We start from the raw sequence: 27,870 nt of genomic DNA on the forward strand, positions 1-27,870 counted from the left end.
GCCAGCGCGGAGGGGCCGGAGCCGCGGAGCGGAGGCGGGCGGGGGACGGCGCCGGCCCGGGCTGCGGGGGGCGCGTCAGGGGGCGAGCGCGGCGCTGGGCGCCGGCGGGGGGGCGGGCAGGGGCCGGTGGCCGGGAGCAGGAAACGCCGCGGGCGGCGGTAAGGCCTTCAGAGGAGCGGAGCGCCGTCGGGAGACCCGCCGCCGGCGCGGTGAGTACGGCTGCCGGGGAGCGGGGTTCGGGGTGGCGGCGGTGGGGCCGCCGAGCAGGTGAGGATCCGCTGAGTCACCTGCCCCGCCGCCGGCCGGCCCCTCGGCTTCGGGGTCGGGGCCTGGGCCGCGCTGTCCCCGCCGCCACGCGTGTGGCTCCGGGCCCTGCGGGGGGGAGGGGAGGGTTAGGGCGCTCGGCACCGGGGTCCGGCCGTGCCCACGGGGAGCTTTGTTGTGCTGGAGCTGCCGAGGAGCCGGGCGGCTGCTCCGGGGCGTGGAGCGGGTCTGGCCGGGCTGCGGGAGCCGGGGAGCGTTTCGGTGGGAGCTGCGCGGCGGGAGCGGGGGAGCTACAAGTAGGAGGGGAAAAGAAGAAGGCGCTGTTAGGGAATGTGCTCCTTATCTGTTTTATCTAAGCACGAAGTAGGCTCCGGCTGGAAAGAAAATGCACCCGCTAGAAATGTCTGTGTCGGTCTGACAGCTTGGTTTTTCTTTAATTAGGTCCGTGGTCAAAGGCTTTGAAGCAATCATGGATAAAAGAGGAGGCATAACAGAAGCTGAAAATGGTGATGCTTTCCTGGAACTGAACAGAATTACGACGAAATACCCACATCGTTATACAAAGGTTTGCTCTCTCCCCTTTCTGCTAAAAGTTGTGTGTGGAGCTGCTGGTCACAGGAGTGAGTGGGAGGCAGAGGTTCTGTGGGAGGGCAGCAGTGAAGGCTGAAAAGCCTTTGCCTGGATTAGGGTTTGCAGGATGGTATAAAATGAGTAACTTGTTAAATGTGATGTAGCTGTGCAGTCTAGTCTGTGATATACTTTTGATTCCCACCACCTTATTTTAATAACTGAGCACCTCGCAGCATGTGCTGTGGAGGCTGAAGTATGTTGTTCTACCAGATTTCTCAAGTGCTTGCACTTCATAGTTCTAGTTCTACTTTGCACAGTGTTTCTTTAAGGAGTTGACCAAAATGTTTCCTTACAGTAGATGCCACTTCCTTGGAACATATAGCACACCAGATCTTATCAGGAGCTTTAATGTGTTTATTAAGATGCCTTTTATAACTTTAGAATTGCTCATATTTGCCTGCTGGAAACCTAAGTGCTTATGACTTCAACTAATGCTTAGTGTTAAAACACAGGTTCTTTTTTAAGCTGTGATAACCAAATACATGCAGGAGTGGAAGAACCATAGCTAAATAGCTTGGAAATAAAGATTATTTCAGAACTAAGTGAGTTTGTATTGTGGGGTTTAAGGTTCAAATCTTGTTTGGGGTTTTGGTGCCTGTGCTGAAATAGGCTTCTAGAAGGAGCCTGTAATGGTGGCTGATTTCCTCACTGCTGAAAGCTGTGGGAACAGGTGGTCATTGCTTTGTGGAAATCTATTGAGATACTTCACAACAAATGGCCTGAAGAGTGGAACAGAGTGAGACAATGTGCTGTTGCTGACTGTGTTATCTTACTTGAGGAATTCTGAACTGTTAGCTGAAGCTAGGTTGTTTTTCAAAAGAAAAAAAGATTATCACTGTGGCTCTGTTCTGTTGAGATAGTAGGGCTAGGTTGTTTCTAACTAGACATCAACAATAAATTAAGTACCTCAGACTGGTGAGACTTACATGGGAATAGTAAGACTTCCTGATTTTCTCTAGCTGCTTGGAAAATATGTACACTTAGCCTCCTAAAAGGCAAAGGATATTATTGTTCAGACCTTGTTTTTCAGTTAACTATAATGTGAAGGAGAGGAGCTGTCTATGAACTTTCGCTGCTGGAAAAGTGGTTCAGTCTTGCCCAGCTCCTCTCAAGAGTGGTAAATGACTGCAGCCTCACATTCTGTTTGGGTTTTTTGGGCAGTGCTCAGCTAGTGCTGGCAGTAGCTGTGCACTGGAACGGATGCATTTGTAGCTTAGGTTTTGTTAATTCAGTAGCTGTAGTTTCTGGTCAGGATGAAGTTGCAGGGCTAGTGCCAGAAGGCATCTAGTCTTGTTTATCTGCTGGTTTCCAAGGAGTCTAATATCAAGAACTGCCAGAAATCAATCTGTATTTAAAATATCTTGCATCATGTGTGTGTGGTGGTTTTGTTTGTGTTTTGTTTTCTTTTTTTACAAGTAGCATCTTAAATATAGCTGGTTTAAAGTGCTTATGTAATCAACATTGTAAGCTGTTTTCACATTATCCAATTTCCTACTAATTAGGGATGGGAGGAACACTGTTTCAGGATGTGCTGCTGATTTGAAGAGGGGACTGTTTTCCTTTAATAGTTCAAATTCATTTACTACGAGTAGGAAAACAGTTGGCTTGTAGTATGAATCCTTCTAAACTGTTTGAGTAAAACTGTTTAACAGCTAAACACACTTTTCCCCCACCCACTTAAAAGCATTAGTCTATGAATTGAACAAAAAACCCAAACCCACACTCTGGAAGTAGCAGAGTTAATCTCCTCTATTTTGGGAGTGTGTTGTAGTCCAAGCTGTGTCTTCTCTAATTCTTCGAAAGCGGTTGCTCCAAGGGTGCACAGCTAATGAGCAAAAGCCAAGAAACAATTCAAATTTTCCTCACTTCAGTGGAGGAATTGCAATAGGATCTGACTGAGGGTCTGTGCACTCCCTCTCGTGGCCAGCAAAGCAGCCCATTTCCAGTCCAGTGGTGGACAGAGCTGTTAGTACTTGTGAGATCTGCATCAGGCTACGATAGTGTTACAGCTCTGATACTCCTTGTGGATCAAAGTTTATTCTGGGAAGCTGTGGGCAGCGGGGCCAGGCTCCCTCCCTTTAATGGAACTCTTTTTGCTGAGGACTAGTGCAGGGTGATGCTTGGATGTTTGTGCACACATTAGGGTTTTGTCCAGCTACCAAGTTACCATCTGAAAGCTTTCAAGTATGAAGCTCACATAGCTAATTAACTGATTTTAATCACATGGAGATAATGATGTAAAAGCTTTAGAGGATATTGTCTTATTGGGAGAAAAGTGAAGATACTTCTTCAGTGTGGCTGATATGTGGGTGCCTGCTGCTCAGATCTCTTTATCCTCCAGCTGCCCCTTGATTTCTGTAGTTCTGAATCGATTTAGTACAGTTGGGTGTGAGGCAGATTGAAGAAAGGTAATCTAGGGAGAACAAGTAAGTTTAATTAGAAATATGTATCTTGACTGCAGCCAGGTGATTCAAAACACTGATCACACCATTAATAACACTTTTTAAATGTGGCAAACTGCATTGGTTACTAGCCTGCCTCAAATAACTACCTGCTCGGGGTGTGCAATAGTAAACTAAGACCTGAATTTAAAAGCTGGTAGAAAGTAGGAAAACTGAAGTAATCATTCAGCACTGATTTGGTGTTGGGTAGAGCGGATAATTGTTAATATGCATTTGGATATGTTGGATTTGGTGGTGGTCAGAAATGGCAGGCTGGTCTGGAATTTCCAGATCTACCTTAGAAATTGCTATTGTGGTAATGTTGAATCTTATATAGCATCAGACACTTTCATTCCTTCTTGGGAACTTACTAACTCCAGTATCAGTGATGTCAGTCTTGTTTGTAAGTTGAATTGTCCAGGGAAGTGAATAGGTAAATGTGCATGATATAAATAGTCATTGAAGTGTTAACAAGGGCTGAACCTGACCTAGTAAGGCTTAGTGCTTCAGGTAAGTTTTTGCTCAGTGGCCACTGGCAGAACAACTGTCTAATGTCAACTTTTCACTGCAGTATTTCACAGGAAATGAAACAACATATCAGGAAACTTGGGTTGTCAAATTGAAGCACTAAATTGAGTGGGCATCTGGAAAACATATTTTGGGTCACTTGAATCTTGCTCCTGAGAACTGGATCTAATTTATTGCTTTTTTTTCTAGGAGGAACTGCTGGATATTAAGGAGCGTCCCTACTCTAAGCAAAGACCTTCTTGTCTTTCTGAAAAATATGACAGGTATTTTCTTGATTATACAAGAACTATATATAGTCCTTTCAGAATAAAAGTTGCAAAAATAAATTCTTAGTGAAGAAGTGCACTTATGTTGATGCAGGAGCTCAGTGTGTGACAGTGCTTTCAGAAGTACTAATTACTAAGAAAGGCTTAATGCTCTAGCTAGGAATTTTGTGCTGTAAGCAAAGATTACAACAGGAGATGCAGCAGAAAATAACTTCACACAAGTCCTACAGCCTGTCAGGAAAAACTACCAAGACTAGAGCTGGCTGTAGAGCAGAGGCTGACTAGATTGTGTTGCAACAAGCTGACGTGCTGGCTGGATTACTCTACCTCATTTAAAAATGAAGGTGAGGGTGTTCTTGGTTTGTTTGTCAGCTTGCTGAACAGCAGCATCTTTACTGTTCAGATTAGTTTATTGTTCAAGTAAGTATGGGATTGCAATAAAATTTTCTGAATGCTTAAGAACAGTGGCATTTGATCTACTTGAGCTATTTTTCCATGTACCAGGCAAACTTCAGCAATAACTAGTGGGACAACGTGTTCATATGTTGTCTCTTTTATAAGCCGATGCTGCATATTAAACTTCCTTACTGTTAAAGAATGGATCCAGAACACCACAGATAAGGTAATAAAGTATAGTAAGGCAAAGATTTATAAGTTGAATATGAAAGATGTGTTTGACTTGTACAGATTGCTAGTCAATGAATTGTAGGTTTTCAGCAGCAGTGCTATGAATTATTTGTCTACAAGTAGTAAACAAACCTGCAATTTTGTTTTCCTAGTGATGGTGTCTGGGATCCAGAGAAGTGGCATGCATCTTTGTATCCGAGTTCAGGAAGAACTTCACCAGTGGAAAGCTTTAAAAAAGATCTGGATTCAGATCGGACTTCTCTGATGCGTAGGATAGTAGGTAAGTTAATTCATGTAGCACTAGACTCAGAACTGAACATAAGCTGTTGGCAAAACCTTTCCTCTTAGATGACACAAATGAGACTAAAAGTCTCTCTGACCGTTGTCTGACTGCATAAAATAAGTATTCTGGTAATTTATCTAAGAACAAGCTTAGGTAGCAGTCAGTTGTTACATAGCAAGAATAGTAGGGTATAATAGTAAATACATATGTAATAATGCAAGTGCAGGGGATGTACTTAAATCTATAGTGGGAAAGCAGGTGCTTCCCCAGAGACAGCAACGATTCCTCAATATCCAACTGTAAACTTATTTTATTGTGGTGGTCTCGGCTAGATTAGTTTTGCAGAAATAAATCATGAGTGTTTTACTTCAGAAAGCTTTGGGATAGCAGCAAGGGTGTGGATCAGAAGGCTATTATTATACAGGTAACTAGCTTGTATTGACTAATACATTAAATTAAATGCTTTTTGTGTGATCTTTGACTTGTAGATCCAAGAGAGCGAGTGAAAGAAGATGACTTGGATGTAGTCTTAAGTCCACAAAGGCGAAGCTTTGGAGGTGGCTGTCATGTAACTGCAGCTGTTAGCTCACGTCGAGCAGGGAGCCCATTAGAAAAGGAGAACGATGGTGTCCGTGTTATTGGTGGCCGTAGGATTGGCAGTGGAAGAATTATCTCTTCTCGCAACTTCGATAAAGACCACCGGGGTGGTGAAAAAGACTTACGTGATTCTAGAGATGTGAGAGACCGAGATCGGGACAGGGACTACAAAGATAAACGCTTCAGGGTTTGTTCTTTTCCTTAAATCAGAGTTTTTGGACATTTTGCACTGAAAGCAACAGGGGCAGGTTAACTGCAGATAGCAGTTAAGTGTTCTGTGCAAACAGGCTGCTTTTTTCTTAAAGCGCCTTTATGTTTTGAAGAGTGAGCACTCAGTGCTTCAGAAAACTTTGCTTTCAATCCTGAGAGCTCAACTGGGATGCATCTAATACTGTTTATCTTACAAACCTCTCCTGGGGTAGACTTAATAGCAAGATATTCGAAATTCTAAGTGTGCATTCATAGTTCTCGACCTAGCAGTTGTCAGCAAGTGTTGACTTTAACCTCAGCAGATGGAAGCTTTCTGTGCTTTCAGGTATTTATGTATTTAAAAAGGAGGAACCACTAGCCTGCCTCTCGGATAGAAACCCGAGTTCATACAGGCGCTTGCAGACCAGTAGCCTTCAGTGTAATAAAGCAGAAATCCAGCTGTGAGAGTGTATAAAATGTAAAAGCTTACTGAGTGTGCATGTAAACCTTAAAAATCAAAACAAAAAACCAAATACCAAGCACAAAAACAAACAAAAAAACCTGGTGTGAAAAGGTTGTTGTTTGCTTTGGAGGTCGGGGAGGAGTCTTAATGAAACAGCTTTTAATGGTTAATGTTTTTAATATCCCACTTCAGAGGGAATTTGGTGACAGCAAACGGGTCTTTGGGGAGCGAAGGAGAAATGACTCCTACACTGAAGAGGAGCCTGAGTGGTTCTCTGCTGGTCCTACAAGTCAGTCTGAAACCATTGAGCTCACAGGCTTTGATGATAAAATTTTGGAGGAGGATCACAAAGGGAGAAAACGTACAAGACGACGTACAGCCTCACTGAAAGAAGGTAATGGCAAATTTGGCAAGCTTTGCTTGTCTGCTAGTATGGCATATTGCTGGATATAGAGGTGTGTGTTATAGATCCAGGCAAGTGTAAAGAATAATGTAGTTAATCAATCTTAAACTTGTATACCTCTTGGTCATCCTGAAGCACAAGTTGTAAGGCCCATGGTTGATCTTTCAGACTGCAGATACCTTTAAGTGATAAAATACAATTCTTTTGAAAAGAAAGACAAGAGTGAGAGGCTTGTATGGATGTTGAATGATACCAGAAATTTGTAGGCTATTGAAAGAATCTTGTCCATTTGTATATCCTGCTGAGAGCTAAAGGCTTGGTTTAAGCTAAGCTAATGCTCTGAGGTACTTGAAATATTGCTTGGTGTGATGTAACATCTGACCTATTCTGTGTGCTTCTGGGTTGATCAGGGTGCTGTTTATGCATGATTCAGTGGCAATTCTGATTTTCTTGGAGTAGGTAGCCTGAACTAGAGAATAGAAGCTCTGTGCTAGAGTTCTAGTGGGTCCAAGTTTCTGTTGTGGCCAACTGCAGCCAGCACAATGTAACTGATGAAACGTCACATAGGTGGCCAGATTGCTTTGGTCTTGTGCTTCGAATTCCCAGGCAAATGCCTTGGCTGTTAGACACCCTTCCTGCAGGAAACAGTCAACTCAGTGACTCTGCAATCACCTGATTTTCTTTTTAAGGGATAGAGTGCAATGGTGGAGTGGCAGAAGAGGATGAAGTGCAAGCTGCCCTTGCCAATGAAACTCCAGCAGATCAAGAAGTCCCTAGGGAAGCTGTCTTACAAGAACCAGCTCCAGGAGAGTTTGACTTCAATGAGTTCTTTAACTTGGATAAAAGTGTTCCTGGCCTGGCTTCGGTGAGTGTTTAATGCTGGCTGTACTCATGAGAAGCATTTTTGCTGCTGCTGCACTCAGTGAAATCTGGAACTTCTTTCTTTGTGGAAGCTGTTTGTGCAGTGTAAGTCTAAGATGAATTTACAGAGATTTAGCTGTGGAGTGTTAGGATGTTGTTTCTAAAACTGTTACCCTTGGAACTGGCTCACACAGAGAAAGTGTATGAGGCAAAGTAGCTCAATGTTTTTTATGCTCTTTTGATCATTACTTGGAAACTCAATCAGCATCCTGGAGGGATCTTCTTTGGAAGCATTACAGATAGTTCAGAGGAGATACACTCTACAAATTTAATATAGCTGAAAATAGCTTTTTGCAGCTAAAGTCTGGGAATTGCAGCAAACTGGCATTTTGCACAAGCTTCCTGGGAGGCAGTAAGCCTGGAGATGCCTGGTGAGTACTGTCTCTGAGACAGAGTTGTGTTGGTATCAATACCTGTAGTGTGGCTGAAAGGATGTCTGTCTACAGGTTTGAATCCTTTAGACCTGTTACTACTGAGCTGGAAAAACAAACATAGCCTATGAATTCAGTCACAGGCATGTTTAAACAACGTTATTGGTAGCACTAGTAGTTATTCTGTGTAGCCAAAGTCATATTTGAGATGATGCTGGTACCTCAGAGCTAGTAACAAGACTATGAAGAAAAAGACTGATGCTTGTACCACAAGTTTCTTCCAATAGTGGATTTTTTTATTTACCTCTAGCCATGATTTGGTGGGGATTTGGGTGCATCTGTTGGCAGTCTGCAGTTCTTGAACACCTGATCTCTAGAGGTAATGGTGGATGGTTGTGTTCGTTGTCTTTAGTCTGAAAGTCCTAACTGGCCTGTATCTTAGCATACTTCCCTCTTCACTACTAGAAGGGGTAAGCAGGTTTGGACTGTACTGGCTGAGTGTGGGCCTAATGCATAAACTGCTGATGTTTCTGTTCTGACCTCCATTACCAGGACAAACAGCTGTTCTTGATTATTCTAAATGGTATAACTGGTTAGTAGCTAGAGTTTGAGTAAAAGGGCCTTAGTGTTGTAGGAAGGTAAATGTGTTTGGGAAGAAAAGTATTCTAATAGCAAAGAAATAGACATGATATACAGTTTAGAAACACTACTTGTTTTTAAATCAAACCCTGACCTAGTGTTTAGGATGGAAAAGCTGCTTACATTAAAAGTGGCTCATCATACAGCGGCAGTAATTTGTCAAATACATAGTGGAGAGTTTGTTCTCCCTGTAGAAGGTCTAAATTATGTGTCTTTAGATTTGACAGTCTGATTTTAAGCATATCTGCTGATGAAACTTCAGTGGCAGATGTTACAATTTGTGACAAAAGCAAGTTTCAGACTAGCTGGAGTATATTGTAATATTCTTTGTATTGGTGATGTGTCTGTGACAAGTGTTAAAGTAGATTTGTACATTTCCTGATATAACTGCATAATGCTTCTAACATGTTCGTATTGATCCATTTGGTTTTAATGGTTTGAATCGATCTTGGTTTTGCTGTTATAAATAGTGTTGAGTGCCTCTTGTTTTGGAGAAAACAGCTTTTCTGGCAGAACAAAGCTGTTATTCCAGTTGTCTAAAAGTAAATTTGCTGCATGGTGAAACTGCATCTGTGCCTATTGAGCAGGCTTTTAACTGGATACTGTCTTGGAAGACAGCAAGGGCTTAGCTTGAGTTAAATTTTATAATGCCCTGTTTTAAATATTTGTTGTAATTAGCAAAAGAGTAAAGAGTCCGTGAACTGTAGTGGCTTCTGACAGACCAGCTGTCTGAAGTAGTACTGAGTGAGCTCAGTGCTGCCTGGAGCGGCATGGTGCCACCTGCCAGTACTTTGCTGGTGACACAGACTGACTTGAAGAACGTGGCCTCCTTCTTAGTCCAGAAAGGGTTCAGCATGTGAAGTGCGAGTCACCCTTCTTCTCCAGCCCTTGTGGGACACTCGCAAGTTAAGGAGTCCTTGCACTTCATTCCGTGTACTGTCCTTGGCCAGTGCTGGGACTGGGTTGAATCATGATTGCAAAAAATACAACAGTTCGGAGCATCCCTTCTGTACAGTGACAGGGACCAGCCTTGGGCCAGCTGGCTGTCCAAATTACCAGTTGTTAGAATTTGTTCTAATTCTTGTGGCCAAATGCCTTTTTTTTCACACATGCACTTTGAAGCAGTGGAATAGCGTAGTTAATGTCTTTGGATGCTCTCATTATGCTGCTTCAGTTCTAGTTTTACTCTGGACAAATATTTGGTATAAATAAAAGATGTGTGTTGGGTTATGCCAACTGACTACACAAATGCTGTTACATTGGAAGGAAAAAAGTCCAAAGCTTCTAAACTCTGGGAGCAGCATCTAGCTGTCTGTAGCAGAAGAATCTTGTTGCACAGTAAAGCTTCTCAAAGACCTTGCTGATCTTGCGTCTGTTAAGATTATGTTGTGGTTTTTGTTTTCCCCCCCTAATCTAGATGATAGAGGATGTACTGGGGGAAGGTTCTGTGTCTGCCAGCAGGTTCAGCAGGTGGTTTTCTAATCCGAGTCATTCTGGAAGTCGGTCAAGCAGCTTGAGATCTACACCACATGAGGAACTGGAGAGGCTAGCAGGTAAGACTAGAGGCCAGTCCAGAGTCAGGTAACCTCCTTCCACATTCCTTCCTACTCATTCAATAAGAACATGGCAGATAAAGCTTTAGGATGGTGAATTCTCCCGCAGTTTAAGCACTTGGCATTCTTTTGGAGGCTCTTAGAGTAAGCAGCTGTAAGTTCATTTTTTATAAATGTTCTTGTCGTGCTTCTGATGACTTTCCAGCTGATCTTGGGCAAGGGGTGTGAGGTGTAACTTTTCAGTGACATATTGAAGTTGGTTACCAGTGTATGTTCATCTTGAGACATTGGGTTGGTAAACTGATGTAGCAGTGCTCCTGGTTTTGCTGTTTCAGGTCTAGAACAAGCCATTCTCTCCCCTGGCCAGAACTCTGGAAACTACTTTGCTCCCATTCCATTGGAAGACCACTCTGAAAACAAAGTGGACATCCTAGAAATGCTACAGAAAGCCAAAGTGGACTTAAAACCTCTTCTCTCAAGTCTTTCAGCCAACAAGGAAAAGCTTAGAGAGAGCAGTAAGTGCCTCATCAGATATTGTCGAGTTCTTGTGATGCAGTATCTCAAGGCAAGAGGCTTGGTGTTCTGGAACCTTAACTGCCAAGTCCAGGAGTAGGAAGTATTATAGGTTTACTTATGAAAACCCAATATTCAGCAAATCTCAGTTGTGTCAATCATCACTGATTCTTTTCATCCTGATCACAGGATGACATCAGGACTATCAGACTGCTTTACTGGCCAGTAATAATCAGGAGTTAAGATGATGCAAGTCTTGATCCGAGTTTCCAGCTTTGTCTATGGCCTTTATATCTTAAGGTTTTGATATTGGAAAATGATGGTGTCAGCTCTGAAACCATGTAGCATTTAAACTCTGGCTTTACCAAAAACTTAGTGTAAGTCATTCTTGTAAGCATCTATAATGGATCATATTGATCCATTAAGTATCAGTATCTAAAAAGATGAACAGTGGCTTGAGAATTTACATTTTTTCAAGGGCATATGGTAAACTGGAACTTCTCAGGATCATTGGTAGTGCTTGAAGCACAGTGCTCTGTGTTCAGTGCATTAAGTAGATAACTAACATAGGGGTACAACATAAGAGATTTGTCTTGGTAATGACAACTTGGCTACAGTCACAGAATCCAGGGAGCTTACTCTGGAATTCACTTTTGCTAGCGGCAGCTGCTCTAAACAGAGTTCAGGGCTGGCTTCAAACTTACATTCAAGGGCACCTCCAAGTTAGGGGTTTGCATGTTTGGGCCCATAGCATGCACAGAGGGTACCAAATGCATGTGTTCTTTGAAATCTCAAGGTCTCATTCCAACTCGGTGTCTCTTTGGCAAGCAGCATGTATTGCCATGTAAACTGGACCGAACAAAAACTAATGCTACTCTGTGATTTGTGTGAGGTGGCATCCAAGCATTGCAAATATTCTGAAGCATCCAGGCTGGAAGTAGGGAATGTTTGCTAACATGTGGAGAACTTTGTCTTAATTTGACTTAAAGAACTGCAAGTCTTTTCTGTGTTCTACTTATTCTGACTTTCATACTAAAAGCTTTCTAAACTTTGATCCTCACAAACCAAGGATGAAGGAAAAAAAAAGTTGTGGGGATGTTTCCACTCGTTCAAAAGTACCTGATACAGGTTCTGTGTTCCCATAAAGTGCTGTACAGTTCAAGTGTTGTGGAGCTTTCAGTTCAGTTCCTTTCCACGGACATCATATTTTTTTCTCATGTTCCATACTGCATGTCTGCATCATTGTTTCTTTTTTCCACCTTCTTGCCCAAATTTCCAGTCAATCTTATTTATTTGGGCCAACATCTGCTACAGCAACCCATCGCATGCTCCTGTCTCTTCTTCCTTTTCTCTTACGGTATCATACCTTGTGATGTGTATTAGCTGGACTATAAAGCATGTCTAGCCTTGATGTCAGACACTGATAGATATTTTTATATAAATACACAGGGGAAAAAGTACTGCCTAATAACACTTGTACCTTATTCTGGTTGTGCCAGTGAAATCTTTCTGTAGTGGCTTTATTTCAGAGCCAAAAATCTACTTCAAACTTTATGCACACCAAACTAAGTGTGTAACTGAGTCTCCAAAGTATCTAAATGTTCCAGGTATGTATTATCTCCACTTCTGATAGCTTCAGACAATTTGACATTGCTTATATTGGCTGTAAGACCATCTGGTCTCCTGGACTACAAGATACATGGAACCTTCCTAATTGAAAAAGAACAAACTCAGTTGTTAGAGAAATATTCTCCATTAAAAGCAGGTGAAGTTATAAAATGTAGTAATGACATGTCTTGTGGGATAAATGAAAGCTACTGAGAAATTCTCAGTTGAAACCTAAACAGGTTCTTGTGGACTCTTGCATGCCTGTAGTTGCAAGTGGCAGTATTTCTAATCTGGAGATTAGAATATCAGTTTAAACACAGGTCAGGTGTGGTTTGACACTGGTGTGAGTATTGGAAGATAAGTTTTTGGCTGTTCCTTGTTTTCAGGCAGCTCTTATTCAACACCTGCACAAAGAATTATTAGCTCACTTGTAAGCAGAGAACCATGGTTTACCAGAATTTCTCCTGTATTTCTCAGCACATTCAGGAGTTGTACTTTCAGTGGAAGAAGTTGAAGCTGGGCTGAAAGGCCTGAAAGTGGATCAGGAGGGAAAAATTGCTACTCCATTCATGGCTGAGCAAATGGAGGAAGCATTGAATGTCACTGGCTCCAGACAGATCAAGAAAGATGGAGATATGACTGCGTTTAACAAACTGGTCAGCAGTATGAAAGCAAGTGGGACTCTGCCTTCCCAGCCTAAAGTCAATGTAAGTAGCAGACACCTGGTTCTTCTGAACTGTGCAAGACATGAGCTATGAACTGCAAACTCCTTATGACACCTCTAACATGTGAGCCAGGACTGGATGTGGTAGCACAGTATTAAATACAGGCTTATATTTAGAATATTGTTACTTGGAGGGAAGAGTAAGGGAGGTGCTTTGGTAATTTTCCCCTAGAAGTCAGGCTTTTTCCAGTTTGGAGGGTTGGTCTCATGTTAAGCTTCTGAAAACCACAGCACTCTTAATATTATGTGAGAAATCTAATAATTGCCAGCTTGGAAGTGGACCTATGTGAATATCTAGTATAATTGATTAGTATCTAGACTTGAAGCCTATAAATACTGGCAAAAAAAAACCACCCACAACCCTGTATGATGAAAAGGCTGAATCTTCTGCTATAATGGCTAAGATTCTCCTACACTTTGAACTCGTCTCTCTTTTTCTACAAATATGTTTGGTTTTAATAAAAGGTTCTGTCTGTATAAGAGACATCAGTCCACTCTTTCTGGAAGACTTGCCAGTGTTAGTTTAAATGCTGCCTCAGTGCTGCTATTAAAAGACATCTCTGTTAAAATGTTTGTAGTGTGGGTACAGCTAATGCTTCTCTGGAGCTCAGAGGTCTTGTTTTAGTGACTGGTTTTAAGAGAGGTATGTCTGTGCACAACTTAAACTTGTTTTTTAAAATCATTTGTACTAAGATAAAACTAAACTGAATACTTGTTAGCTGAAAGATTAATATTAAACAACAGATGACACTAAGCTTTAGACTGGAAGAGATTGTGGTATGAAATTTCATCCTGCTGCTAAGTGCCTAAACAGTCTGTGTGACCCAGAAACTGTCAATAACTACTGCTGGCACCATCAAACACTTCTAACAACTGAGTGAGTTCAAAGCACCTGCTTTTCCTGCCAGACTATACCCAAGGACTTTTAGCCTCATCCTGCTTTGCTAAAAGATAGTGAAGAATGTAAATTTGCCCTGTGAAGAACTTGCAGACTGATTTCACGCTTAAATAGACACTTACATTTCTTCCCATCCCTTTACAATGACATATAGCTTTTAATTGAAGAACATATTAAATAATTCCCCTAATATACAAACACTTTTCAGTTTGTGCAGTTTCACTTGACCACTTGGCTCCAGTTTTACATAATTATATAATTTAATATCTCAGTCAGGCTTGAATAAGGCACATTGAACTACCTCCCTGCAGTTAGCACTAGGTGTTGTATTAGCTAGGGAAGATCTGTGAGCCAGCTCAGCCCTTCACTTTGCCAGAGTTTTATTTGGCTGTTGTGTAAACCATGGTTCTAACAGAACAGGTGAAATGATTTGTCACCAAGATAAATGTGGATTGGCTCTTAAGTTTGCTGCTTGTATCTACATCTAACTTAAAATACTTTCATTTTCTTAGCAGAGCCTTGAGAGCCACTTAATGTCACCTCCAGAGATGCCGGGCCAGCCTCTGTCCAAGAATATTCTGCAGGTACTTCTGGGGAATTGGGTGGGGAGGGAGTGCTTAAAAGCATATCCCCAATAGAAAAACAAACAAAAAAAACACCTTGAAAATCAGACATTTAAGGCAACTGTAAGAATCAGTAATCAGACATGACTCCCTATAGATAGAGAACTATTCACTAGTTCAGCTTACTTAAAAATTTGTCCTGTTGTGCTGTTTCCCATAATCACAACTTGAAAATGAAAAAGCTGGCTAAGTGCCTAATTCAAAGGGAAATCCAGAATTGGTGTATCTAGTTGCACAAGTCCACCTTGTTTCTTTAACTTGCTATAAATAGTGTAGCCTGTAGTGCAGTAAAATGAGCTCATTTGTATAAAGTGATCACATTCTGAACATCCTTTCATTACTTATTCTTAGGAACTTCTTGGTCCACCCATTACCAGACCTGCTTCATCAAATGTCCTTAGTGGCCTCATAGGTGGTTTGGAACCCGCAGCCTCTTTACTGACGCAGAGAGCACCTTCTCCTCCTATTCCACCCGTGTTTCCAACTCGCGCTGCTTCCGCAGATTACCTGCGCCACAGAATATCTTCACCCATTGGTGAGACTGGTTACAAAACAGTGGGTTTTTCCTCTTTATTACTTGAGTTTGTTGTAAATAATGCTTTACAGAACAATAAGAACTTCCTGGCATTTGGTGGGCAGCTTGGTGTAGACTTAAGGGATGAGCTGGGAGTCTTCACAAGAAATCCTTAATTCCATGTAGAACTGTTTAACTTTGGGATGCATATTGTATATATTAAAAGAAACTTGGTCCTTTTAAATACAACTGTTGAATGTTCTTTTAGGTTTTGGACAAGGTTCTCAGCAAATGCTGGGTGATCCATTTCCAGGTGTAAGGAAGCCCATGAGTCCAGTTACTGCACAGGTTAGATTAAATGTGGGGGTTTTTTTGCTTAATGTGTGTTGCTCTTTTTATATCGTGTTGTCTAGAGCTAACTTGTGGAAACACATACTTATGTTACATTCAGATGTTTATGCTTAATTAAGTTCACTCAGTGTAAGGATGCAAAGTCTAATTTAGCACAGTCTCAAAACCTCATTGCAGTTGGATCCATCTTAGTGTACCTCAAGTACAAGATAGCTTTGAAACTTGTTTGTCAAAAAGCAGATGGCCATTGGGTGGCAGACACTTTGAAGACAATAGTAGCTATAGCAGGAAATCTTCATAATCTTAAAAACCCAACCAAGCTTTGATTTGAGTAAATTTTTCTTTTCTATTCAACTCTACTCTAGATGAGTCCCCTGGAAATACAACAAGCTGCATTAGAGGGACTAACGTTACCACACGACTTAGCCATACAGGCAGCGAATTTCTATCAGCATGGCTTTGGCAAACCACAAATGGACAAAAGCAGAGATGGCTACAGAAACAGGTAAGTATCTGACTGCCAACTGATTTTCTTAATGTGTTTTCACTGGAGATTAGTACAGTGACTCAAGCTTGTACTGGTTCTCGGCAGTCCTGCCTGCCTTTCCTTGCTGAGAGTAGAGCTGCTTCTCACTAACCTCCTGTCTATTAACAGGCAGCAACGAATGACTAAATCACCTGCGCCAGGACACAGAGGGAATGCGTCTTCTCCAGCCCCTGCAGCATCCATTACTAGCATGGTCAGTACCTGATGTATTGTAACTGCAGGAAATCTGTAAGAGTTGGCAGTAACTAGATTATAGTGATTGTAATCAATGGGAGAAAGGGAGGCCATAGATGAGTTAATCATATTCACGTTATAACCGTGATGGCATGTTACAAGAGTGAATTACACTTCATACTTGGCTGTCTTCCAAAGTGGTGACATTCAGTTTTTTCTGACCACTAGTTTTGTTCAGATCCATCAGGCCTGAGTTAATACAGATAAGGCAGCTCTGTAGGAACTCCTGTTGAGCTCCTGTTTTGAACCAACAGCAAAGGTGAAACAGCTGTAATTTAAAATACAGATAATCTATTTTTTCAAGCCTGTTAAGGTACATTTTGAGAATATCTGCTGGTTTTAGATGTATCAGACTTCTGTAAAAGCTCAAGAGAAGTGCTTAAACTATAGAATAAATCTATGAAATGGGGTGAAGTTATGGCTGATTTGAAAGAGCATTAAATGGAAAGGATATGCTGGAATTGGTGTCCACCCACAACTAAGATAGTGTGGCCTAGCTAATGAGCACTAAGGCATTGCATCTCACTGTGTTCTCTGCAGCTGTCTCCTTCCTTTACACCTACCTCGGTGATTCGCAAGATGTATGAGAGCAAGGAAAAAAGCAAAGAGGAGCCAGTTTCTGGGAAAGTGAAAGTCAATGATGGGAAAGATGAAAATCAGAGGCCAAGTGAAGGTATTGTAATGGCTTTAAATTAAAACACACAAAAGAGATTTGAAATAGAATCAAAGAGCTTCAGTACATAATATGCCCAAGCTAACTTTAGACATTCCTGATTTGTGGAAAAGAGGAGGGTGTAGAAATAAGCCTGTAATAAGAGGAAGGGTTAGAGCCATGGAGGGGATATGCTTCCAAGTGCAGTCTTCCAGCAGTGCTGGGTTTAAATCCATTTTTTTCCTTATCTGTCAGTTTGAGCAATAGTGACACTTTAGAGGCCTGGACTGTTTCTTTGCAACTGGTCTTGATGAACAAGCATATTAACAATAACACTTCCATCTCTCTCTACACCAGTAATTGAATACAAGCAACTTATAGCCCTCTCGAGACACCTTAACTGAACAAAGCTGAGACCAATTAAGCTCTTTAAAATGTAGCAGATCAAGGAAGCATTTTGTCACCCTGACTGATGTAAGTGGCTATTAAAAGGAAATGCTTGATTCCAATTGCCTGACCCAGTAAAACTAACCTGCCTAATTGCCATGACGTTGCACTTGAGCACTGGTAACTGCAGAGGTAGCTTGCTGGTCCTATTATACAGTTGACTTTTTTTCTTTTAGCACTCCCAACTATTGCTGTTACCTCAACTGGTAGCAGATTACTCTAAGATATTTTAGGCCCTGTCTAACTGATCTAGATGGTCAGTGGAAATAGATTCTTGAGGTGTTTCAGTGTTCCAAATCTTGCTAAGCAGATGTCAGATACTGAAGGTTGCTGATAACCCCCAGACACATCTAAACTGAAAAACCACTTAAGGCTAGATTACTGGCGCTACTCCAACTCCCAATTAAAATCTTGTCTAGGGAGGATCTTTTATACTTCCTCATCCATGCTACTAGTTCAAAACTTTTAAGAAAGATAAAAAGTAAGAATTAAAGGTGGAGTTACTACTGATTCTGACCTAATTTAAGCTTGTTGTCAAGGGATTTCAGTGGAACATACTCTTCATTAATGTTTTGAAATAATTTGGCCAAGAGCATCCAGGACAAACAGATGCTTACTATTAAATATATGACTAAAGTTCAACTAGTCCTGGAATGTGGGTATCAAAGCCCGTTATTAGCTTTAATTTTCATTAGTGTAATCTAGCTGTGGACGATAATAGCTGTATTCAATTCTAGCTACAGATAACCTACTGTCTAGTTCTGTGGAGAATGCAGATCAAGAAACTTTGCCCACCTTAGGTACCAAACTACCTGCACTGCAACGCTCCACATGTTCCACACCTCTTACCCAAGCAAATCGTTGCACCAAAGAGCAAGACTACAGGCCTAAGTCAACTGGTAGAAAGACTCCTACAATGGCCTCCCCAGTGCCAGGAAGCCCTTTTCTTCGTCCTGTTCATCAAGTACCCCTTGTTCCCCATGTACCCATTGTGCGACCTGCTCATCAACTGCATCCAGGATTGGTCCAGAGAATGCTGGCACAGGGGGTTCATCCACAGCATCTTCCTCTACTGCAAGCAGGTAATCCATGCTTTTTTCCCTGTAAGTTAATGCATGTTCTCTGTAAGACTGACTTTGTTAGAAACAGCACAAACTAGTACTCATTACTGGTAATGTTTATTACATTAAAACTTACCTTTAAAATGAGGCAATAAATTCCAACTCATCTAAATACAGAAATGTTTGTTTTGCTTTAAGTTCCTTATGCTTATTAGGTATGAAGTTTCCTCCCTCTTGTTCAACAGGAATGCTTCCTCCTGGAGTGGATCTGTCTCACTTGCAGGGAATATCTGCTCCCATCCTTGGCCAACCTTTTTATCCACTACCAACAGCCAGCCATCACATCTTAAACCCACGCTCTGGGACACCTTTGCAGCTCGCAATGATGCAACAGCAACTACAACGATCAGGTAGGCTAACAATTAAAACGAGTGTGAGTTTTAGAACACTGTCTAGCCAGGTATTAGACTTATTGGCCTGTTTCAATATACTGGTCTAACAGGAAGCTACTTCGGCAACTTAAATATTCATTCATCACTAATTTTGTGTGGGTATCAGAGCAGTTTTGGCCAGGCTCTTATACCAGAAGACAGTCTAAGTGAAGCATTTGGTTTCAGGATATGTGTTGCTATTGACAGATCTGGCCCTTGTAGCACATGTGCAGTCTTTCTGTCCTTGCTGGCTCAGACAGGTCACCCACCTATCTTAAATAAAATGCTATTTGATGCTGGTATTCCAGTTAAAACCTGCATGATATTGTGTCCAGAACTGGCAGTGTCAGGCCACTAATGGAAGTACTAATAAGTGAATAAATGTAGGGTCTGGATTTCCTGGGGCTACTAGAGTAAAAGCTACACTTGGCACTCATGCCTCATCAGGTGATTGCTCTGGGGCAGGTCTTGGTGGCCAGTGAATGTATTACTCTAACAGCTTTACATTTTGCAGGCACTGGAGCACAGGGATCACCTGCTGGTGCACAGACAACCCCTCAGAATGTGCTGCCTCGGACTGGATTATCTCATGGGCACACACCGCTAGACCATCGCCCCAGCCAGAGAAGCGGCTCTCCCATCGGCCTTGCAAAATGGTTTGGTTCAGATGTCTTGCAGCAGCCTCTCCCTTCCATGCCATCCAAAGTCATCAGTGTAGATGAACTGGAATACCGGCAGTGAACAGTGACCGCTGGGTGGGACACTTGTGATTCTTTAGACTGGATAAAAATGTCCATAGTCAGGACTTCACCTCTGTTTGTTTTTTGGGGCTTTTATTTTTAGCACTCTGTGCAAAATTTCTTTTTTGAGAGACTAAAGCACATGGCACCTGTCCTGGTCTCATGTCTGCATCAAGACTAAAGGATCCATTATGGCTTGAATAGTGAAGCCTGAAGAAATTTAGATGCAAGACAAAGCCAGTTTAATCCTGGAAGTGTCTATTTTTTGTTTTTGTAAGATATGTGAATGAAGTGCTGATATTCTCTAGTGTAGAGGTAGCAGCTATGGATTCCTCCTGCAGAAAACTAAATGTATAGACCCTTGTGTACAGACTTGTGTATAAACAATCTTTTGTATATATACACATAGAATAGCCTTTTTGAATCTATACAGCTGTACATAAGAGTAGCTGACAACAGTTGAGCTTTAGTTGTGCCTATGGTTTGGATCTTTCTCCATTGTATGTGTGGGACTTTCTTTAAGATTAAAGTTGCATATCCTAAGTGTGAGTGAACAGGATAATGTTGCTTTGCCTTTTCTTGCTGCTCATCTCCTCTAGGTCTCCCTCTCACATTCTTCTGTCACACACTGTGCACTCAGTGTAACTAAAGTGTCAAAGTCAAAGCCCATGTCTTGCTGTCTGTATAACAAAGGTCTGTTTCCTTCTGTGTATGACTCTTGCCACCAAATGAGAGAATAGTTTAGTCTTCAAACAGCCTTGAGGATGGGACCTGGTACATGAATGATAAAGCCAGATCTTCAGTCTGCCATAAGCAGAGACTGTAGGTACCTGCTGGTTGTAGTTCTTTCAAGAGGGCTGGTGCTGGTCCTTGTTTAGCTGCAGTATTTCCCTTGTTTTAATCTTTCAAACCAGTCACTAAAGGTCATCAAAATGGAGCCTTTAAATCCTCACCCTTCAACTCCTCAGTCATAGCTGTGGTATGTTCTATACTGCTTTCCATTCCACTGAGAGAAGGGAGTCCCAAGAACTCTTTAGTGTGCGTCTACTGATGCGATTACTGTGAAACCTGCCTTTGGAGTCTTGTTCTGCAGCTTGAAAGGGGGAGGATGGGGTAGTTTTGTGATCTTACTGTGTATATTTGGTTTTAAAATACTATGTTCCTTTTAAGCCTGTTTCACTTTCCTGAACAGTTAAGTGTTCTCTTCCATCCTTCTACTGCATGGTCCTCACTTCACTTTCTCACTTGTGTTGAGTCTAGTACTGCTGTCATGTCTTCTATCTAGCTTAGGCCACTGTGCTTTTAAAAAAGGTGAAAGCAAAACCAGAATTGTCATGGACTTGCTTTTTCTTAGGTCTCACTGAATGCAAAACCAGCAGCAGAAAAAAAATCATCACTTGACTGTATTATAACAATTGCCAGCATGCTGTGGTGGGTTTGTTTCAGTCCAGCAGAGACAATGTTATACAGAAATAGCAAGCTGAAATCTGCAATGTGGAATCTGTTGGGGGTCACCCATACTTCATAGTGGTTGTTCCTAAAACAATCTGTGTAAAACATGCAATCACCAGCTTGTCCTTGTAAGATTGTTTTCATACTTTTTTAACTTGACACTTTCCCAGTAACATTCTGTAAATAAAGTTGATTCTACCAGCTGTCTGTATCAACTGCTCTTTAACTAAACTATAGTGTCAACATATCAATTAATTTTTAGCATTGTTCTTGTAAGCTGAAACCACAGTTTGAGCTGAATCTGCAAAAACTTAAACTTCAGGTTATCTTCCATGAGGAGAAGAGGAATGGTCTGCTTTGAAGGTAACTGGCCTTACTGAAGATATGTAATGGAGTTGTTGCATTTACTTGTATTTGTTCAGCCATGGTTAAGTGTAAGGAATGAGATTCCAATGTACTGAAAGAACTTGTAAAACTAAACCAGCTCTAAAGAAACAGCAGAGGTTCACAATTTGCAGCTGCTGCTCTGCCCCCTTCCCATCAAGGCTGCTAACCCCAGCCCAGCTGCAGGAGTTCTGCTCACTTACATAGGAACCTACTTCTAAGCTTAGAAAACATATCAGGGAAAATGTTTTGTTATGAAGCAAGTAGTAACCACTGTTCTAAGGATTTAGTGCTTGAATGGGTATCTGAAAACACTGTACTTTTTTTCATATGCAAAATAACATGAGCATTTTTGATACATTTAAGTAAACACGTCTATAGCAGAAGAGCAAATGCTAGAGGCCGAGTCATGCCACAAGCTTTTTGCTCACGTTACGTTACAGCTCTAACTTTATTCATCTCTATTAAAAAGCACTAGAACTACTGCTTTTGAAGCAGGCTCTTTCTCTTGTGTGACAAATTTGACTTCTCTAAGCAGGAAGTTCTTTTTAAGAAAACTTCAAAGCTTCCAATCACTAACACAGCAGAACACAAGTATCTAGTTTATTTCCACTTATATAAATAACTGAAAAAGTGACTGCTCGTGAGCAGAACCCACCATCTTTTCCCTAACTGCAGGACTATTAATAGCCTTGAAGTATTCAAACAAGTACATATTAAGGCAGCCAGAGCTAAAACTGTGTCCTCTAGCCTTGTTTCATAAGATACACTCCTCCAGCCTCTGCTTTTCATGTGTTGTTCTAATTTAGAACAAAACAATTCCTGATATGAACTTTTTTCCCAATTTGGAAAGACATGTACATGCAGCAGAACATAATCCCAGGCATCAAAGCTTCCTTTTAAGATTTTTTTTTTTGCCCTTGTGAAAGTCACTTAATGTGAGTTTCTCATCTGTAAACTCTGCCAGAATGGAACACTGCAGTACAAGTCAGCTAGAAACACCAGTTTTACCATAAAAAAACAATGCTTATTTGCTATAGATTTGATAGCAACAGCCTGTTCTTTGCCACTTACAAGTAATGACAAATCTTGGGCACAGTGACAAACGGTGTGAGAACAACTTTATTTCTTCACAATCTGAATAACATCCTCATCTTCAAGAGTATGGTCCTTACCAACTTTCTGAGGGTTGTGTTTAACTGATGAACCCCAGCAGAAAAAAAATCAAAAGGCTTAGAAGTATAACATGCAAACAGCAGAACAACAGCTATTTCTGTCACAAAGCTAATAGAGAAAGTAATGCTTGAGAGCTATTTTTATCCTCCTGCAAGTACCTGGATAAGTGGTCTGTGTGACCCAGAGTACAAGCAGATCAAAACAAAGGATGAAGTCATCCAAAATACTTGTGCATACAGGACAATGGCCTGTAATGCTGCATCTAGCCCGACTTTCAAATATAAAGAAAAACTTTTTCCCCATAGAGGAAATTTGTCCAGGAAAGAGCATAAGAACATCAAATATAGTAGTTTTAATTGTCAGAGGCAGACCTATTCCATTTAACAACTAAAAATCAAAGCCTATTTTCCCTTCTAGTTTACAAGAGAATAAAAAAATAAATCAGGAGGCAGATTATTTTCTATTCTCTACAAATTATTATTTTACAATAATACTTACTATTTAAAGTCTTTAATGAGATTTTTGTGGATCTTCATGCAAAAATCCTCCACAGTGGTCTTGCAGTAGGGTAGTACCACAGGAGAGGTGTAGTCTGGGAGCTGCCCTTTAGGTTTGGTGTAGCTGTAACACAGATGGAACAGTCAGTCAGTACCAAACTCTGCTTTTTCAACCCATCATGCAATTTCACAGGTCTTTCACGCTGCCATCGTTCATTCATCATTCTTCAGTCTCAGGCCTACACTTAACTCCACAGAAGGCAGCAACTAAGACTCACATTCGTACTAGCTTCAAGTAGTCCCAAATTTTCTCCAGCAGATCATCAAAGTTCCAGCGATGATGAGCAGATATTGGTACACAGTGGGGTACTTTGTAAATAATATCTAGTTCCTCAATGGAAATCTGGTCAATTTTATTTAGGACATAAATGCATGGGATGTAAACCCTGCAGAAAGAAGGAAATACCATTACAGTGACATACTGCTACCTTCAAAATAAGCTGCATTTTTTAAAGGGACAGTAAGGTGTTAAACAGCACTTGTTGATTTGCTAGTTTAGCTTCTGCAGGGAGCAAACCTCAGAAATGATTCTTTTCTCTGGAATATAAATGACAAGTATGCCAAACCCAGGGCCCCAACAGTACCTGTTCCCTTCAACAACGTCAATCAGGTCATCAGCAGTGGCGTCACTGCGCAGCGTGACATCGGCATTGTGAATTTTATACTCTGCTAGGATGCTCTTCACTGTTTCAGTATCCAGCTCACTCTGAGGACACTGAAGGTAGATACAGTATTAAGGAATGGAAGAGTTTATAGTCAAATCAAGTATTACAATTAATAATGCTATCACCTAGCAATCGCTGCATATAGGTTACTAAAAATGATAGCGGCATTGTTAAGTTATTGGACTTGACTATGATTTTACCATCGTTATCCTGAGGAGAGAGAAAAAATATTTAAATCATGACAGTTTTATTTATATTAATGCCACCGATGGCTGCAATCAGACATTTCAAAAGTCACGTTTCCCGTCAACCTAGAACGAGTTGCAATACAAACATGGAGGTCTACTAGTTCTGTGCCCAGACACCTACATGTTAGATACCTAGATTCCAGAGCAGAGTTCTGATTTTTGGTATCCCTGGCTATTTCTATGTTTTTAAAGATTCAGTGGTAAATGGAAAATTAGGAGTAGTCCAGGTTGCAAGCCCTGGAACTCTCAGCTCTCTTATTTTGGTTAAAGAAAACTTCCAACTTACTGTGGCTGTAAGGTTAATGCCTCCTTTATCCTTTTTTTTAAAGCCGATATTGGGGGGCTTACTGTTCAGACGAATTCCAAATCCCTCCAGTTCATTCTCAATTATTTTCTTGTGACCGAGAGGTTTCAGCACATCCAGAACAATCAGAATAAGATTACAGGTTCGAGCAACTATGAATTGGAAAAAGAAAATAATCCCTCAAAAAAGTCCACTCACACAATCTGAGACAAAACAATGCAACATATGGCTCAGTGGACTAATGACAATGTTAAAGCTCTGAAGGCCAATACATTGCTAATTTTTAAATTCCAGTATAAGACTGAAGTTTGTCGTGCTGACCAAGCATCACTGATAGACAGACCCTTACACGTTATAAGAATCAAAGAGGTTGTAAAAATCTTCCTTCCTAACTGCATTCAGACCCCAGAATGACAATAAGCTGTAAAGAGCTGTAAAGGTAAAGAGCTGTACTAACAGTGACAGGATGCTGCCTCCAGCCCTAATATGCTTACCTGCAATGACTTGCCGTCCTCTGCCTTTACCGTCCTTGGCACCTTCAATAATTCCTGGGAGATCAAGTAGCTACTTGTAAAAAGGAAAAAAAAGAAAAAAGGAAAGTAACTCATGAGAAAAATATTTTTCTTCATGGAGAAAATAAATCCTACTTTTACCTTTCTCGTAAACCAACTGACCCTGCTAGAATATGGCAAAATTGTTTCCCCTTTGATTCTTATATATTGTATTATCCCTAGAGCCACACTGGTACAATGGAACAGATCATCTCATACAGAATATAAGAACTACCACAGGCACTTCTCCCCAGAGCAAAGTGAAAAGCAGGGTAAGTTAATACCTCATGGAAACATTTCCACCGTATTTTACACGTGTATTTCCAATGTATTCTATGATACTCTCAAGCACTTCTGAATGTCACTTTTACCTGCTAATGTCACCCTAGACCATGCAGCTGTAACACCACAGCATCTAAATGTACAATCTTATCCTCACGGATACAAAAAGATCTCACCTGTATCTTTGCTCCTTTGTACCTAATGACTCCAGGCACGGTAGTTAGGGTAGTGAATTCATATGCTGCCACTTCAGAGTATACACCAGCAAGATTACTTAGAAGAGTAGATTTCCCCACTGATGGAAAACCAACAAACCCAATTCGGGCATCACCTGTCTTTGCAACATCAAAACCTGCAAATAAGGAGCACAAATATTCGTTTAAAGATCAATATTTTCTATCTTTTAAGGTTCTGGACAGCAGTCCTGCTATTACTTTCACTTTTGGCTGAGTGAAAGCCAGGTAAGCTTCCCTACAAGGAGGATCTGAGTATGAAACAGAGAGTTCACAATCAACACAATCAATGCACCACTTCGTACAACTCTATGGCACACACCCACCAATGAAGTGTAGGCAGCCAGGCTTCCCAGTGGGCTGTACTTGACCTGAGTGTAGGTGAAGCATTCCCTTTAAGCGCTGTTATCTACACAATTCACACCTTTCTATATAGAAACAGATGCCTCCTACAAGATGCGTCCTCATGTAAATCCCCTAAAACTTCTGCATATACAAGCTTATATTAGGCAAAATACAGAAGTCCTTTCGTTTACCATTCGACAAGGGCTCCACCCCAAAGCCCCAGAAAGGGCCACAAACCACGGCTACAAGGTCCCGTACCGGGAAGGCCAAGAGAGACGGTGGCTGCTCCGATTTATTCAGCAGACAGTCCGGCAGGATTTAAGCGGACAAGACCCACGCCCATTAGACCGATTTCCGTCACACACCCCGCACTTCAGCACCGCGGAGCGGCCGGAGCCTTCCCGCAGTTCCCGCACAACAACGCACCTTCCCCGGGGCCGCCGCCGCCGCCTCCCTTGGGGGTGATGAGCTCCCGGCGCAGCTTGGCCAGGCGGGCCTTGAGCAGCCCCAGGTGGTGAGCCGTGGCCTTGTTCTTCTGCGTGCGGGCCATCTGCAACAGCACGGAACCGGGGCTCGGTACCGGGAGCGGCTCTGCCGGGCCGCACAGAACCGGGGCTCGGTACCGGGAGCGGCTCTGCCGGGCCGCATCGCCCCCCGGCTCCCGCGCGCCGCCTCACGACCCCACCGGCGCCGACCGGGCCCTGTCACCCCCTCACGGAGCGGCACCGCGGCCGCCCCCGAGCCCCACGGCCAACCCGACCGGGGAGAAGGCCAACACGTTACCTCAGCCTCGATCTCCGCGATCTTGGCCAGCGTCCCGCTCATCTCGGCGGCGGGTCCCGGCCTCAGCCACCACAGCAGCGGCCACGCTCCGGCCCGGCAGCGCGCAGGCGCACGGCGGCCTCTCGCGGGAGCGAAGCGCAGCGCTCGCGAGAAGCGTCGGACACGCGCCTGGCCACGGGCGGGAAAGAGCCCGCGGCGCGCGCGCTGACCTGGCTGGAGGCGCCGCCGCAGCGCCCCCTGTGCGGCCGCCGCCTCACAGCCGCGGTGTGAGGGGAGAGGCGGGGGGTGCCCAGAGCAGCGGGGGACAGCGAGTGTGTGTGATAACGTGTGTGTGTACGACAGAACGAGGCTGAGGCGGCTGTGGGGGTGTTGGAGACGGCATGAGCCGCGTGTGCGAGAGAACTGATGGGAGAAAAACGGTGGTCGTGAGGCTGTGGTCTCGCCCGTGAGCGGCTGCGGGGCTGGATGCGGGTAATGCTGCGGCTCTGGCTGCCCGTCTGTGAGGAAAAGCGCGGTGTGCAGGGGGCAGAGCGGTGAGCCGGGGGTCCCGCTGCCCCTGAGGGAGCCGCCGTGTGCCCTGCCCCGGGTTAAACCGCACCGGGCGCTTCCCCGTTGGCGGAGATCCGCCCCTGCCCTGCTTGTAATGCAGTTACTGCTGCTCATCACCAGATGCGTGATGTGCAAATGTGTTCCACTGCCCTGCTGACTCAGTAGAGTTGCTACTCTGCTCGTAGCAGAGCCTTCTTGAGCTGGACTTAAGCACCGAGGCTTTCTGAGGGCTCCTGTCAGCTGCGCCCAGCCCACACCACTGTACCCCAGGGACAGCTGTAACCGTCCATTGAATGCAGCCTAATTAAATAGAGAAAGGATTTTTTTAATGGCCCCTTCAAAATTTAAAGAGATTAGTATCTCCAGCTCTGGACAGTATCACAAGAAGTCTAACAGTTGGATTAGGAATAAAAAGTATTTTTATGACATAAATAAATACATTTTTAGAAATTTTGAGGATTTTAGAGTCCCTGTATTTGTTACCCTGTCATATTATGTCTGAATTGGAATAATTTCTAGAAACCCTTTTCTCCAGTAACCTTTCCAGGAAGGCTCTGCTGATTCAAATTGTTATAAAGTCTTGTTTTATATGATGTATCTAGAGGCAACACAACATGGTTTTTAGAAAAAAATATACTCTCCTGGGCCATACTGTAGAAGGTTTATAATGACACTCTTGCAGAACCACCTGCCTTGTCTTCAGATGGGCTTCTGTCTATTGCTGGATTGCCAAAATTTAACTAACCCTATAACAGTACTGGTAACAGAATTGTTACAGATCCTTAAGTCATCTTTAACTTCTGGTGAAAAGAACAAAAACAAG

The 27,870-nt window shown here is 42.5% G+C and overlaps 2 protein-coding genes across 9 annotated transcripts; one reads left to right on the forward strand and one right to left on the reverse strand.

Moving 5' to 3' along the window:
- The first annotated feature begins 103 nt into the window (after positions 1–103).
- Positions 104–21,173, forward strand: EIF4ENIF1 (eukaryotic translation initiation factor 4E nuclear import factor 1). Of its 7 annotated transcripts, none has more exons than XM_065851348.2 (19): positions 104–209; positions 706–829; positions 4,053–4,126; positions 4,909–5,036; positions 5,528–5,823; positions 6,481–6,682; positions 7,381–7,556; positions 10,040–10,175; positions 10,511–10,690; positions 12,774–13,003; positions 14,431–14,502; positions 14,893–15,076; positions 15,324–15,403; positions 15,772–15,911; positions 16,062–16,146; positions 16,728–16,860; positions 18,024–18,368; positions 18,593–18,757; positions 19,293–21,173. In XM_065851348.2, exons 2-19 carry the CDS (start codon positions 734–736, stop codon positions 19,517–19,519), a joined length of 2,949 nt encoding a protein of 982 aa, XP_065707420.1. In that variant the 5' UTR covers positions 104–209; positions 706–733; the 3' UTR covers positions 19,520–21,173. The 7 variants fall into 7 exon arrangements, with proteins under 7 accessions (XP_065707420.1, XP_065707422.1, XP_071672305.1 ...); XM_065851350.2 differs by having other exon boundaries at positions 18,087–18,368; XM_071816204.1 differs by having other exon boundaries at positions 18,306–18,368.
- Positions 21,174–22,458: 1,285 nt separating this feature from the next.
- Positions 22,459–26,626, reverse strand: DRG1 (developmentally regulated GTP binding protein 1). Of its 2 annotated transcripts, XM_065851352.2 has the most exons (9): positions 26,499–26,626; positions 26,142–26,265; positions 25,314–25,489; positions 24,799–24,868; positions 24,287–24,456; positions 23,672–23,802; positions 23,306–23,473; positions 23,029–23,151; positions 22,459–22,576 (listed from the first exon to the last, which is right to left on the reverse strand). In XM_065851352.2, exons 1-9 carry the CDS (start codon positions 26,538–26,540, stop codon positions 22,477–22,479), a joined length of 1,104 nt encoding a protein of 367 aa, XP_065707424.1. In that variant the 5' UTR covers positions 26,541–26,626; the 3' UTR covers positions 22,459–22,476. The 2 variants fall into 2 exon arrangements, with proteins under 2 accessions (XP_065707424.1, XP_071672307.1); XM_071816206.1 differs by lacking the exon at positions 22,459–22,576 and having other exon boundaries at positions 23,010–23,151.
- Positions 26,627–27,870: the final 1,244 nt, after the last annotated feature.

Source organism: Patagioenas fasciata, chromosome 17 (genome assembly GCF_037038585.1).
Source record: "Patagioenas fasciata isolate bPatFas1 chromosome 17, bPatFas1.hap1, whole genome shotgun sequence".
In the NCBI taxonomy this organism is placed as follows: Eukaryota; Metazoa; Chordata; class Aves; order Columbiformes; family Columbidae; genus Patagioenas; species Patagioenas fasciata.

Excerpts from the sequence above, each read along its gene's own strand:
- EIF4ENIF1 (XM_065851348.2), top strand. The coding sequence starts at position 734 with ATGGATAAAAGAGGAGGCATAACAGAAGCTGAAAATGGTGATGCTTTC. Across the intron at positions 5,824-6,480 it reads ACAAAGATAAACGCTTCAGG|AGGGAATTTGGTGACAGCAA; the intron begins GTTTGTTCTTTT and ends ATCCCACTTCAG. Across the intron at positions 15,404-15,771 it reads TGAGTCCAGTTACTGCACAG|ATGAGTCCCCTGGAAATACA; the intron begins GTTAGATTAAAT and ends ACTCTACTCTAG.
- DRG1 (XM_065851352.2), bottom strand. The coding sequence starts at position 26,540 with ATGAGCGGGACGCTGGCCAAGATCGCGGAGATCGAGGCTGAG. Across the intron at positions 23,474-23,671 it reads GACGTTGTTGAAGGGAACAG|GGTTTACATCCCATGCATTT; the intron begins GTACTGTTGGGG and ends TTCTTTCTGCAG. Across the intron at positions 23,152-23,305 it reads TACTTGAAGCTAGTACGAAT|CTACACCAAACCTAAAGGGC; the intron begins GTGAGTCTTAGT and ends TCTGTGTTACAG.